Source organism: Dipodomys merriami, unplaced genomic scaffold (assembly GCF_024711535.1).
Source record: "Dipodomys merriami isolate MVZ:Mamm:240054 unplaced genomic scaffold, mDipMer1.0.p SCAF_10, whole genome shotgun sequence".
In the NCBI taxonomy this organism is placed as follows: domain Eukaryota; kingdom Metazoa; phylum Chordata; class Mammalia; order Rodentia; family Heteromyidae; genus Dipodomys; species Dipodomys merriami.
This window is the reverse complement of record NW_027202271.1, coordinates 21,224,557-21,237,408: the sequence shown is the minus strand read 5'-3', so window position 1 is coordinate 21,237,408 and position 12,852 is coordinate 21,224,557. Positions and strand designations below refer to the sequence as shown.

General features: G+C 49.0%; 1 protein-coding gene across 1 annotated transcript; it reads left to right on the top strand.

The window, feature by feature from the left end:
* Positions 1 to 5,679: 5,679 nt before the first annotated feature.
* Tac3 (tachykinin precursor 3) lies at positions 5,680 to 12,726 on the top strand. The gene is made up of 7 exons (XM_070036508.1): positions 5,680 to 5,810; positions 6,339 to 6,457; positions 8,768 to 8,873; positions 9,066 to 9,095; positions 9,744 to 9,797; positions 10,092 to 10,166; positions 12,476 to 12,726. Exons 2-6 carry the CDS (start codon positions 6,344 to 6,346, stop codon positions 10,163 to 10,165), a joined length of 378 nt encoding a protein of 125 aa, XP_069892609.1. The 5' UTR covers positions 5,680 to 5,810; positions 6,339 to 6,343; the 3' UTR covers position 10,166; positions 12,476 to 12,726.
* The last annotated feature ends 126 nt before the right edge of the window (positions 12,727 to 12,852 follow it).

The window sequence follows — 12,852 nt, the reverse complement described above, 5'->3', positions numbered from 1 at the left end:
TCGGCAGGCAGCTCACGGCCCCAGGTAATCATGCTGGCTGGGAGACCTGATTAAACTTGCCTCCTGCCTGCAGATTAATCTCATTCTCTGAGCTCAAGCCCCCTGCTTCAGCATACCCTGCTCGGAGCTAAGATGGGACCCAGGCATGAGCTCTTCGTAGGTGGGCGAGGGACTAGAACTTGTTGTGAGGGGGGCCATCTAGAGGAAGAGTCGCTCAGATTCTGGCTAGCCTCCTTCCTGACAACTCCCCCATCCTCAGCTTCTCAGAATCAGGCCATGAAGATCCTGTCTGGCTAAGAGGCGGGTGGTGACCTGAGCCCAATCGCCCCCGCTCTCTGCCTCATCTCCTGCTCCCAGGGCCCAAATTGTCGTCACTTTCCGACTGAAGTGTCTGGTCATTTTCAGAAGCAATTTCAGGAGAAAATGCAGCTGCTGCTCCCTATCCTGCGTTTCTTTTTCCAGGGCTGAGGGCATTGCCAGCTCCCAGGGTAGGGGTGGGAGTAGGGAGAGAACCAAGTCTCCGGCCTTCCTACCTTGGCCATGTGGATGTATTCCTGCAGGAGGGGCTTCTTGCCTCCTTTACCCTTCTATCTCTACCTTCTTTCTCCTGATTGCCTTTTTTATTTCTTTCTGGAGTCTAAGAGTCTGAAGCCCATAGGGCTCAGTTTCCCTGCACATAACCGGGCTAAAATTAGCTTTCTCACCATGAGAGAGGAAGGAGGGAGTTCTGCCACTGGCTCTTCTCTTCAGGCTTTGAGGGGGCGCGGGCTGCCCTGGGCCCCTCAGCCTCCACAAGGAGCCATTCCTGGCACCTCACAGACTAATCCAGCTTTGGTGCGGTCCTCCTGCCTCAGTGGATCTCTTCCCCAGGCTCTGAGGGACTCTCCCCATTTCTTTTTTTTTTTTTTTTTTGTCGGTCGTGGGGCTTGAACTCTGGGCCTGGGCGCTGTCCCTCAGCTCTTCAGCTCAAGGCGAGTGCTCTACCACTTGAGCTACAGCGCCACTTCCGGTTTTCTGGTGGTTTATTGGAGATAGGAGTCTCACAGTCTCTCCTGCCCGGGCTGGCTTTGAACCGCGATCCTCAGATCTCAGCCTCCTGAGTAGCTAGGATTACAGGCGTGAGCCACCAGCGCCCGGCTTCTCCCCATTTCTTGTACTGTGAGTTGTTCTCAGCAGTTTCTTGGTTACAGGACATGGCTGGATCCAGAAACTGTCCTCCTTTATTCATCACTGGCATCCCTCTACCCAGTGTCATTTATGGCTTTCCCTCACCTCCAACAACTCTCCAGGGTATTGAGAGGGTCCACAAGTCAAACATGGGATGGATGTGTGCAGGTCATCTTTGTGTACACAGCAGGTGCTGGGTCAGCCTTCACCAATAGCCCCTAGAGAAGAGCTGCCTAACCTATCTCTCTCAGCAACTAAAAACACTTTTCTGGCATCACTCAAGAGGCCATGAGGGGAGCTGCGAGGGTCTCTGGATTCCAAGTACCTACTCCTCTTAGCATCTGGGATGTGGCTCAAGTATAGCATGGATGCTCAAAGAAAGAAACACCTTAAATGCTTCTGTAGCTGCAATGGCACTTTAGGTGTTATTTGCATATGATTTGTGGGCAAAAAGAAGCTGCCTGCTCAACTCTTCAAGGCCTCCACCTTGATCACCTCTCCAGCTTAGGTTAGCATCAGCTGTTTCAAGTCTTTGCTAATCCCAGAGATCAAGAGGCAAGCACTTCTGGCCATCCCTTTGCTCTCCAGAGCCTTGACTCCTGCCATCCTCTGTGAGCTGCCAGATCATCAAAGGACATTATTCATGGAGAGCCTTTGCTGAAGCCCTGCTTCCCTGGTGTCAAGGCTTGGAAGCAGGGATGGATAGGTGGGGGGGGGGGCGTAGTTGATGCAGAGTGGTCTCATACCTCCTGCATTCCTAACTCCCTCTGCCTGCCTCACTTAGACTTCCATTTCCAGATCAGTAGGAGGAGGAGAGAGGAGAAGGAAGACGAAGAAGATAGCTAAATGCCATTAAGAACCGCACCTGGGCTTCTCAAAAGAATGAACCTGTCAGGTCATTTGGGTGGAAACAGCCTTCGATTTCTATTCCTCATACCACCAAATGCTCCCAGTCCTGGGTCCTCGCCCATGTTCTTTGCCCACACAGTCCTGCAATTAGCTGGGTAATGAGAAGCTTTTAATGAGGCCTCATTAGCCTCTCACATAATAAAGAGGCCTTCATACCCAGCTGCTGCCCTCACTCCGGGGTGACCAAGGGCCCCGTGCAGTTAGGGCAACTTCTATGAGTATGGCCCAAGTCCCAGGGTGGCTGGCATGGGAAGAAGGTGTTTTAGGACCCTAGCAGTGCTTGAGAGGGTCCATGTTTGAGGCTAAGATAAAACAGAGAAGCTCTGGCTTCTCTTTTCATTTTACAAATACTTCCATTGAACATATAATATATGCCAAATACTATAAGATGAGGGATATTAACAGCAGACAATTTTTACCCCTGTGGCTCCTACATTCCTGGTGGAGCTGGGATGTTTGGTAAAGAGACAATAAGTAAATACCCTCTTGCTATAATAATGAATGCAGGAGAAAACCTGGAGGGGATGTAGAGTATTGGGATGGTTTTTGTTTTGTTTTGTTTTAATTTTTTGGTGCTGGTCCTGGGGCTTGAAGTCAGGACCTGGGTGTTGTCTCTGAGCTTCTTTGCTAAAGGCTAGCACTCTATCATGTGAGCCACAGCTCACCTTGAAGCTTTATTTATTTTTTATTTTCTATTTTTGGTAGTTAATTGAAGATCAGATCTCACGGGCTTTCCTGTCTGGGCTGACTTCAAACAATGATCCTCAGATCTCAGCCTCCTGAGTGGCTAAGATTATAGGAATCAGCCACCAGTGCCTGGCTTGGGGTGGTAATTTTAAATAGGTTGATCAGGAAAGCCCTGCTGAGCAGTGTCTGTAGCAAATAAGGGGATGTCTTCATTCTAAGAATGGAGGGTCCCAAACCTACCGTCTCAGCTGGGCCATCTTCTCCCTCAGGGAGTACTAACTGTTCTGTCTCAGGTCAGCCCACACAACAAGCAGTAAAAGGAATGGGAGATTTGGGATGAGGTGAACCTGAGTTTTTGGCTCTTCATCACGGATTGGAAACTATGTGTACTAGAGTGAGTGACTGACTCTCCTAGGCTTCAGTCCTCATAAAAAATTTTTTAAAAAGGTATTTTCCTATGTACATGTTGGAAATACAAAAGTCAAACAGATCCCTCTATGAAAGGGTATCTTCTGAACATCAAACCCAAGCCCAGCCCCACTGGGGGAACCCCTCAAAAGAACAAGCTGGTTTTCTTTTCTTTCCTTTTCTTTTTTGTCAGTCATGGGGCTTGAACTCTGGGCCTGGGCGCTGTCCCTGTGCTCTTCAGCTAAAGGTAAGTACTCCACCACTTGAGCCACAGCGCCACTTCCAGTTTTCTGGTGGTTAGATGAAGATAAGAGTCTCACGGTCTTTCCTGCCCAAGCTGGCTTTGAACCGTGATCCTCAGATCTCAGCCTCCTGAGTAGCTAGGATTACAGGCGTGAGCCACCAGTGCCCGGCCTAACAAGCTGGTTTTCGCTTTCTACCTCCCCTATCTCTTCAGCATCCTGTCTGTCTATCTATCTGTCACCTCTCTCTGGGTGTCTGATCTTGCCACGGTTTTGCCCCTGGGGCTCTTTCTCAGACAGAAAAAAAAGGGAAGCATTTAAGAAATCAATGTTGTAGGGGAGGGATGGAGAACAGCTCAGCCATCCTGTGTGGTCCTCCTCAGAGAGGAGGAATGGAAGGTAGAACTCTAGAAGGATGCAACTGGATCAGGCTGATTCGGGGTCAGGAAGGAGAACAGCAGGAGGCAGGTCTAGGGGAGAGGGCTTAGCACTGGTGGGGAGGAGGGGAGCTGACTGAGTTTTCTGCTCTCAGCAGTGGAGAAGCACTGACGCTGGATGTGAAGATAAGAATGGTAAAGCAGCTCAGTAGGAGGAGAGAATCCATATGCAATCCTTGTTTGTTTGTTTTTTGTCTTTTTGGTTTTGTTGTTGTTGTTGTTTTCCACACCAGTCCTGGGGCTTGAACTCCAGGCCTAGGCATTGTCCCTGAAATTCTTTTTGCTCAAAGCTAGCATTCTACCACTTGAGCTACACACTCCCAGCTTTTTCTGAGTAGTTTACTGGAGATAACAGTCTCAGAGAGTTTCCTGCCCAAGATGGCTTCAAACCAGGATCCTCAGATCTCAATTTCTTGAATAGCTAGGATTACAGGCCTGTGTTTGTTTTTTGTTTTTGTTTTTGGGTCCGGTTGTAGGGCCTGAACTCTGAGCCTGGGTGCTGTCCCTCAGCTCTTCAGCTGAAGGCTAGCGCTCTACCACTTGAGCCACAGTGCCACTTCCAGTTTTCTGGTGGTTCATTAGAGATAAGAGTCTCACGTACTTTTCCTGCCTGGGTGGACTTTGAACCACAATCTTCAGATCCCAGCCTCCTGAGTAAAGGATTACAGGCATAAGCCACTGGTACTGGGCTCTTGTTTTTTTTTTTTTTGTCGGTCGTGGGGCTTGAACTCTGGGCCTGAGCGCTGTCCCTCAGCTCTTCAGCTCAAGGCGAGCGCTCTACCACTTGAGCTACAGCGCCACTTCCGGTTTTCTGGTGGTTTATTGGAGATAGGAGTCTCACGGTCTCTCCTGCCCGGGCTGGCTTTGAACCGCGATCCTCAGATCTCAGCCTCCTGAGTAGCTAGGATTACAGGCGTGAGCCACCAGCGCCCGGCTGGGCTCTTGTTTTTTATACTGTTTTATTTGTTTGTTTGTTTTTTTTCTTTTGGGAGGGAATGGGATCAAACACAGGATGTTGCTCTTACTAGGCAAATGCTTTGCCACTGAGCTACATCTCAGCCCTCACCTACAGTCCTCTTTTTGGCAGGAGAACCTTAGCCAGGACTCTGGCAGTGGCAAAGAGGAACCTGCCTGAGCTTGAATTCAGGGCCTGGGTGCTGTCTGTGAGCATTTTTGCTCAAGGCTAGTGCTCTACCACTTGAGTCACGCTTCCACTTCCAGCTTTTTTGATAGTTAATTGAAGATAAGAGTCTCTCAGACTTGGGGGGGGGGTGAGTGGAAGGATTGGTGTGTGTGTGTGTGTGTGTGTGTGTGGCTTCAAACTATGGTCATTAGATCTCAGCCTCCTGAATATAGCTAGGATTACTGGTGTGAACCACTGGTTGCCGGCCAAGCCTAAAGGTTTAAAGGGTAGGGAGCTGATGAGTGAACATGGAAGGAAAGGCCCAGAGGACATACCTATTGATCTAGACCTGTATGGTAATTTTTGTGACATGCCATACACAATAACATACCTTAGAGTGCCTGCCTTACATACCTTTGGAAAGTAGGCTGTTGAACGACTCTAGTGCACTGCTGGGTCTGGAGAGAGAGAGAGAGAGAGAGAGAGAGAGAGAGAGAGAGAGAGAGAGAGAGAGAGAGAGAGAGAGAGAGAGAGAGAGAGAGAGAGAGAGCACGTGCCTATGAGTCTAGGTGCATAGCTGCAGCCCTCCCATTCCCCCAACTCAGTCTCCCCCTCCTTCCCTCCAGCCACCTTGGGATTGGTGATTCTCAGCCCCTCCCCTCAGCTCCCCATACCCTCCCAGAGCCTTTATCAGGGAGCTGGGACGGAGTTTCTGCCACCTTCCACATACCCTCCACTCTGTCTCTCTCATCACAGCAGCTTCAGCGTGTGGAGTGTGGGGAGTGCTCCCAGGCAGCTCCCGGATCCTGCCAGGCCAAGCTCAGAGCAGCTCCACAGGTAGGCTCAGGGGGTGAGGGACAATGCTTGATGGACGGAAGCTGGCACCAGGGTCAGGGGTCCCCGTTCGGAAGAACAGAGGAGATACAGCCCTTGGTAAGCAAGCAGCTTACTGGGTGAGTGTTTGGAGTCTGTAGCTGCAGACTGATTTTTTCCTCACCAGAAAGTTTTCCTCAAGTCTTGGGGTTATTTAGTTCTGGAAAGCAGCATCCAGGACCCCTCCTCAAGGCAACTAAAGAACAAGTGCCTGTGTTATAAATCTGTCATCTTCCTTATGAGCTACAGGCCCAGGAACCATTGCTCATTGCCGGGGGGCATATCCTGGGATCTATCTAATGGGAAAGAAGGGAAATTGAGCTCCAAGAATGGACCCCTTTTCTCAGAGATCCCTTCCATCCTCTGTAGAATAGGACTTGCCTAGGAGAGTTTAAGGCTAGAAAAGCAAGGTGGAACCTGGCTGCTGGTTAGGAGGGTCTACACTTCCACACGTTGTATCTTCCCCCACCTCCCTGGCCTTTGCCTTCCCAGGAAACATGAGGACTACCTTGCTGTTCGCAGCCATCCTGGCTCTCAGCCTGGCTCCAAGCTTTGGAGCTGTCTGTGAGGAATCACAGGAGCAGGTGGTACCCAGTGGGAGTCACAGCAAGGTAAGGCACCCACTGGCAGAGTCCTGGAACATCACAGGGACCTGGATTCTGCCTGTTTGGACAACTGTGGGGAAGAGGAGGGTGGATGGGGTTGGGTAGGTGGTCTAACCAAGGCATTTCATCTTTCGATGTCTCTTCCTCTCTGGTCTTCTCACATTTCCATCCTCTCCAGGGTATGTCTGAACTATCTCTGGCTCTCTGTGTGTCTTTGTACATAAAAGATGTCCTACATATGTTGTTGGGGTGGTTGATTGTTGGGTGATTTGGTTATTGGATGGTGCTGTGAAGGGGTAAGGTAGGGTGGTCTGAGGTTTACTACAGTCAGGTTCTGTCCCTTGGTGGGCAGGGGCCGAGGGGGGGAGTGCTCTCTACTCCCTGGATAATAAAAACACACAGTAAAAATTTTCTCTCCCAAGTGGTCATTTGCATGTTATTTCACCTATCAGTTATATGGGTTCTTTTCTTTTCAAGATGCAAATACATTCTCTTATCATCTGCGTATCCACTGTCTGTAACTTTAGGTGTATCTATGACTCTGAATCTTTATCCTTCTTCTCTTCTCTCCCTTACCTGACCCCCAGCCTTGTTTACTCAGAATGGCAAAACGAAAAGGAAAAAGAACAAGAAAAAAGTCAGGTTGAGCCCTGATTTTCAAAGTCCCTCTAAGAAAAAGAATAGGAATTGTCATGGTGTGTGCAGGAGGAGTGCAGGAAGGAAGTCTTTTCAGGGTTTTGAGATGACAGCAATTACATTGGTACAAATGCTTTTAAGATGATTACAGGTGGGACTTATTACAAATTCAGTGTGTGAAGTCTGACTGCTTCTCCACTTCCAATCTGTTTAGCATCTCATTACAGGAGGTAGGCAAAGTATTGGAACAATTTGGGAAGAGTGGCTGCCAGGAAACTGTGTGGTTGGCTCTGTGTGTGTGTGTGTGTGTGTGTGTGTGTGTGTGTGTGTGTGTGTGTGTGATCATCAGGGCAGCTTGCAGGTGGCAGAAGTTGCACCAGATCCAAATAACCAGTACCCATCCAGAAAGGCCTAGGGTGTGCCAAATACAGGCTGGACCTTGTGTGTGGAGCCATACAATTTCAGCCCAAGATGTCTGAACATCTGAGACAAATCTGCTACAGGACCTTGAACAATGAGATGGCCCCTCTGTCAGGTTGTGGTCACTGAAAGAGAGACCTGTTTCCTGTGAGGACAAGGAAAATCCATGCAGGAAGAGGGTAGGATGCCTGGGTGCCTAGGAATTGGGTTGGTGTGTATGGTACATTTTGGGTAAATGCATGTTTGTGCATGCACAGAAGCTCACGGACCCCCTGGGCTCTGGAAAGAGGCACTCTTAAAATTCCAGGTGAGATTCTCCAACATAATCACCAGCATTGTCTTTCTACAGCATTAATTTAGGTGTACACCCTGCTGTGGCCACAAGTTTCTAGGGGAAAAAAATCATGAGGACAATGCCAAGCCCCCTGTTTCATAGCTGCAGAATTTGGGGTGCTGATTGTGGGGGAGTTTATGTTATATTGAGCATGTATCTTCCTTGAAAGAAATTCTAGATCGAGGGCAGGAAGGGTGTGTGGGCGAAAGAGTAAAAACTAAGGCAAAAGGACATAGCGGGGAGAAAAAAGAAAGAGGGGGGGGGCAGGGAAGAAACATGCACAACATGGCACAGAGGAGGGGAGTCTCAGGTTTGCAGGTTGCCCTGGCTGCCTGCTGTCATCCAACCCTGGGACTTAATCCTGTCTGTGATTCCATCACAGCGTACAGACTAGAGGATACTTGCTCTTTTTGACGAGGCCTTCCTTGCTTTGGGGAAATTCATGACTCATCCATAGGTAGCATATTGGTTCATGATATGCCAGGGAGAAAAGAACCTATGGCCCTTGTCACAGAAAGATGACAGAAGCTGAATGGGGCCCTAGGGAACGATCGCCCTTGAGCTTGTGAGATAGGCAATAACTGTGTCAGTTTAAGAAAATTCTGGATTCCTGGAAGTCTTTCCAGTTCTGGCAATCAGGATGGTCAGCCAGCCTGCCTCCCCCACCCCCTCAAACCACACTGTCCAAGTGAATTAACTGTGAATGGGGTTCAAATGCAGGTTCTTGGGTAGAATCTGTGTTTCTAACAAGCTCCCTGCAGTGCTGGTCCACAAAACCACACTTTTGAGTATCCACTTGTAGAGCAGACAGAGGAAATCTTGGATGCAGCTGTGAGGGCTTCAGAAGAGAGTTTTATGTGGGAAGAGAGCAAGTGGGAGGGATGTTAGTTTCCCCCGCTCACCTCTCTGTTCCTCTCCCCTGCAAGGACTCAGACCTGTACCAGCTGCCTCCATCCCTGCTGCGGAGACTCTACGACAGCCGCTCAGTCTCTCTGGAGGAATTACTGAAAGTTCTGAGCAAGGCTAGCGTGGGTAGGGCCAGGCCCCGGGGAGAGGGGTGAGGGGAAGGATCCTGCAGATGAGATAGACTTCCACGGGCAGGGGGCAGGGGGACACCAGAAATGACTTAGTGAATCTATCAGGGTTAGTCATCTGAACTGCCCTTGAATGATCAAATCATCACTTCCCACCATCCATTTCTCAATTTTTTTTTTATTTTTCCAGATTCAAAGGAATCATCCCTTCCCCAGAAACGTGAGTAGCTTCTTCTCCCTCCCTATCTTTGCTGACCACTTGCCCAGAGCTCCATGGGCATGGGGCCCATAGGCCATTTTGGCTGGCTCTATCTCAGCTGGTACAGACAATATGCCAGCTGCAACTGGTTGGCCAGTGTTTCTGAGTAGGAAAGGCCACCAGGGCACAGGAAGGAGGCAGGTGTGAGGGGTATGGGAGATTTCCTCTACTGGTGAGTCATTGAAAACCAAGAGATTTACAATGGCACTGGAGATTCAAAGCCAAGGCACCTGCTGTAGAGAACTCTTGAAATGGAGGGGGCGGGATGGGACAAGAGTACATGCCTAATAATGGTGGGTTATCTTTGTATCTTGCTGGGGCAAGATACAAAGACTAGATAGGCATGGTTCCTGCAGCAGGAGAATCATAAGTTCCCAGGGCTACATAGGAAGATCTTATGGGGGGGGGGGGAGAGGGAAGGAAAGAGGAAGACAGAGAGAGAGAGAGAGAGAGAGAGAGAGAGAGAGAGAGAGAGAGAGAGAGAGAGAGAGAGAGAGAGAGAGAGAGAGAGAGAGAGAGAGAGAGTGGAGAAACCATCTCAGAAGTTGTAACACTGTATGTGGAAAGCATCTCGAGCTCTCCTGTTGACAGTGTTGACCTTTTCTGCAGGTGACATGCATGATTTCTTTGTGGGACTTATGGGCAAGAGGAACAGCCAACCAGGTAGGAGTGGGGGGAGGGGGTTCAATGGAAAGTCTTAGAGTGCTGGTGGTTTTAACAAATGCTTCTTGGCCTCTTCTTCCCAAGCAGCTTGGGTTTACAGTTGAGTCCTCCTGGAACTCAGAGTAGGGCAACTTTCTAAAATAGCCCTGCTACAGACGCGAGAGGAATAAGGACGCTGTGCTTCCTCCAGCTCTGTCTTCTAGCTTTGCCTCTCATCACTAGCCCTTCACTATTGAGGCAGATTTTAGTTCCCATTCAGAAGAATCCTCCCAACTGTTGTTTATTTCATCCCAGCCACTCCTACCAAGGTGAATGGAGAGAACATCCCCAGCTTTGGTACTCTTAAGTATCCTCCCAGTGCAGAATGAGGTAAGGTCCTTGGCTGGGGAGAGGAGAGGGGACTATGCATTGGGATGAGATGGCAGCGGGGGGAGGGGGCAATTATCAGATGTGCATGTTCTCAGTAGCAGCACAATGATACCCAGAGACAGGCATGTGTGCATGCATAGATACCCACCCTCTTGTCTTCTCTCTTTCCTTTGTAATGGACTCCCATTGCTTATTCAGCAAAGGTGAATGGTGGAAAATAGGGAAAAAAAACTTTCCAGGGGCTGGGAAGGTGACTCAGTGGTAGAGCACTTGTCTTGCATGCATGAGGCCCTGGGTTCGATTCCTCAGCACTACATAAGCAAAAAGAAAAAAGCTGGAAGTGGCACTTTGGCTCAAGTGGTAGAGCGCTAGCCTTGAGCTGAAGAGCTGAGGGACAGCGCCCAGGCCCAGAGTTCAGGCCCTATGACCGGATGCTCCCCCCCAAAAAAAGAAAAACTTTCCATAGGGCTTTGCTAGAGGGTAGCTTCTGTTGTTTGGACCTTGTTCTCTTGTGACCTGGGCTAAGGATGGAGAAATTATCACCCAATTACTACAGGTACCACATCCTGTCCATAGGTATAGCATTTGCTTTCTGGACAGGTGGAACCTTTCTGCCTAGCATCCTGTGTTATCAGCACAGAATTCAGCCAGAGCAGAGTGATTGAGGAAGAGATAGAAGCTTAACAGGACTAGCTGGAAGCTGCATCTTAGTCTCTCTGTGTGGTGTAATGGATTCAAGCTTAACTTTGAATCCTGGATCTGCCAGTCTCCAGCTGTGTCTCCTTGGCCTCAGTTTCTTCATTTGAAAAATGAAGGTGACGATAGATCTTCCAGGGTTGGGTTTTGAAGATGGAGCCTAGGGAAGGTGTTCAGAACAATGCCTGAAGCACAGTGCTGTGAGTCAGCTATATTATGGCTCTTCCAGCCCAGGAGGTGGAGGGGGGGGGATGTCCTAGTGTGTCTCCTGGTTGGCTCTGGTCTGTCTGCTGAGAGCCTCAGGCCTGAGTGCGCTGACATATTCTTCACTTGTCCATCAGTGTGACAGTCCCCCAAGGCAAGAGCTAGTCAAAACACAGACTCTTTTCCCTGATACCATCTACCCACACACGGTGTTGACAGCTCAATGGATGGTTTTCTTTTCACTCACTTCCAAAGAAAGTGGGGGGGGTGACAAAAGGAGGGAGAGTCCAGGAAGCCTCAATAATCACACACAACACCAACTCTCTCCTTGTGCCCCCAGAAGCCAAACTCACTGACCTCAAGGTGGCAAGTCTGAGACCCAAGGAGCTAGCTTTTGATTCTGCTTGTATATGATGACTCCTTGGGACCAGACACAGGCCCTGGCTCCTCCCATTTACTGCTGGGTGAGAGGGCACAGAGGTCTGTAATAACTGTAACTCGCTGATTATATGGTACTTACTGTATCATTTTGCTCTCATTAGATGGTTATTTCAGTCCTGCCGATGGCCAGATAATTATATGAGCAGTTATATCTGGATGGCATACTCTCCAGCGTTGTACACCAGCCATAAAGATAATTACAGTGCAATTTTGCCATAGTATTTTATACAAATGGCAAAAACAAGTGCATTGTGGAAGTCTACTTTTAATGTTTGCTGGTGAATCCAAGCTCTTTCAGAGGGACCAGCCCATAATTGCAGCCTCTACAATATCACCACTATGGAGAATTCTCAACCTGTTTGTGGTGCCAGGCAGGATTGGGACATAAGGTCCCCAAGGGCTAGCATTTAAAGAAGATCAGAGGAGATGGATGAAAACAGATCATTGTCTCATCTTGTTTCATTCATGTGAAACTGTTGAAAATGGAAGGAATCCTGGGGCTGTCCTTCCTCGGCGGGGGGCGGGGGGTTCTGAGAAAAAAACGGGTCAGATAAGGCAGAGATGGTATTTAGAACTAGGGTGACCTGGATGGGCTCTGTGTGTGTGTGTGTGTGTGTGTGTGTGTGTGTGTGTGTGTGTGTGTGTGTGTGTTGTGTGTGTGTGCGCGCGTAGTGGGATCCTGGGGTGGTAGATATGAACTGGGTCACTATGCTTTTCTGTGTGGGTCCTGTGGAGCATGCCACAGGTATTCATCATGATACACATCGCGGTGGGAAATGGGAAGCACTTGCTGTTAGGATAACAGCCCTCAAGCCCGAAGGCCGCAGAAATGACTGAGGGTGAAGATATCCTTATTCCTTCTTTGCTCACGAGTGCCCTTCCTGGCTCCTGTGCTTCCCTAGGGGGTGTAGGAAACGAGGGTTTATAGGACAAAGATGTGATATTTTTTGTGTGTGTTTTGTCTTCAGCACTCCGCTTCTGGACCCCTGGTCATGAAGAGACTGTCCCCTGTCTGGATCCCAAGTGCACGCTCTCCTGTTTCCCCATGCTTGCAACATTGTTATGTTCTGACTCCTTCCCCACCCTTCTCCCTGAACTGGCATAGACACTGCATGGTGGATCTCCTAAAACCCAGGTGCATTGGCTGTCAATTCTACAGACTGCTATAGTTTCCATAGGGTTCTACATTAAAAATACAATGTCTCTCTATTCCCCAGTAATAAAGGATTTTTACATATGAGTGATGTGATATATTGTGGGATTGGTGATCAGGGAGTAGGTTTTTCTTTCCCTTGACTCTTCTAGTTACATCACAAATGAATACATACATAGATATATATGATAC

Excerpts from the sequence above, each read along its gene's own strand:
- Tac3 (XM_070036508.1), top strand. The coding sequence starts at position 6,344 with ATGAGGACTACCTTGCTGTTCGCAGCCATCCTGGCTCTCAGCCTGGCT. Across the intron at positions 6,458-8,767 it reads CCAGTGGGAGTCACAGCAAG|GACTCAGACCTGTACCAGCT; the intron begins GTAAGGCACCCA and ends CTCCCCTGCAAG. Across the intron at positions 9,798-10,091 it reads CAAGAGGAACAGCCAACCAG|CCACTCCTACCAAGGTGAAT; the intron begins GTAGGAGTGGGG and ends ATTTCATCCCAG.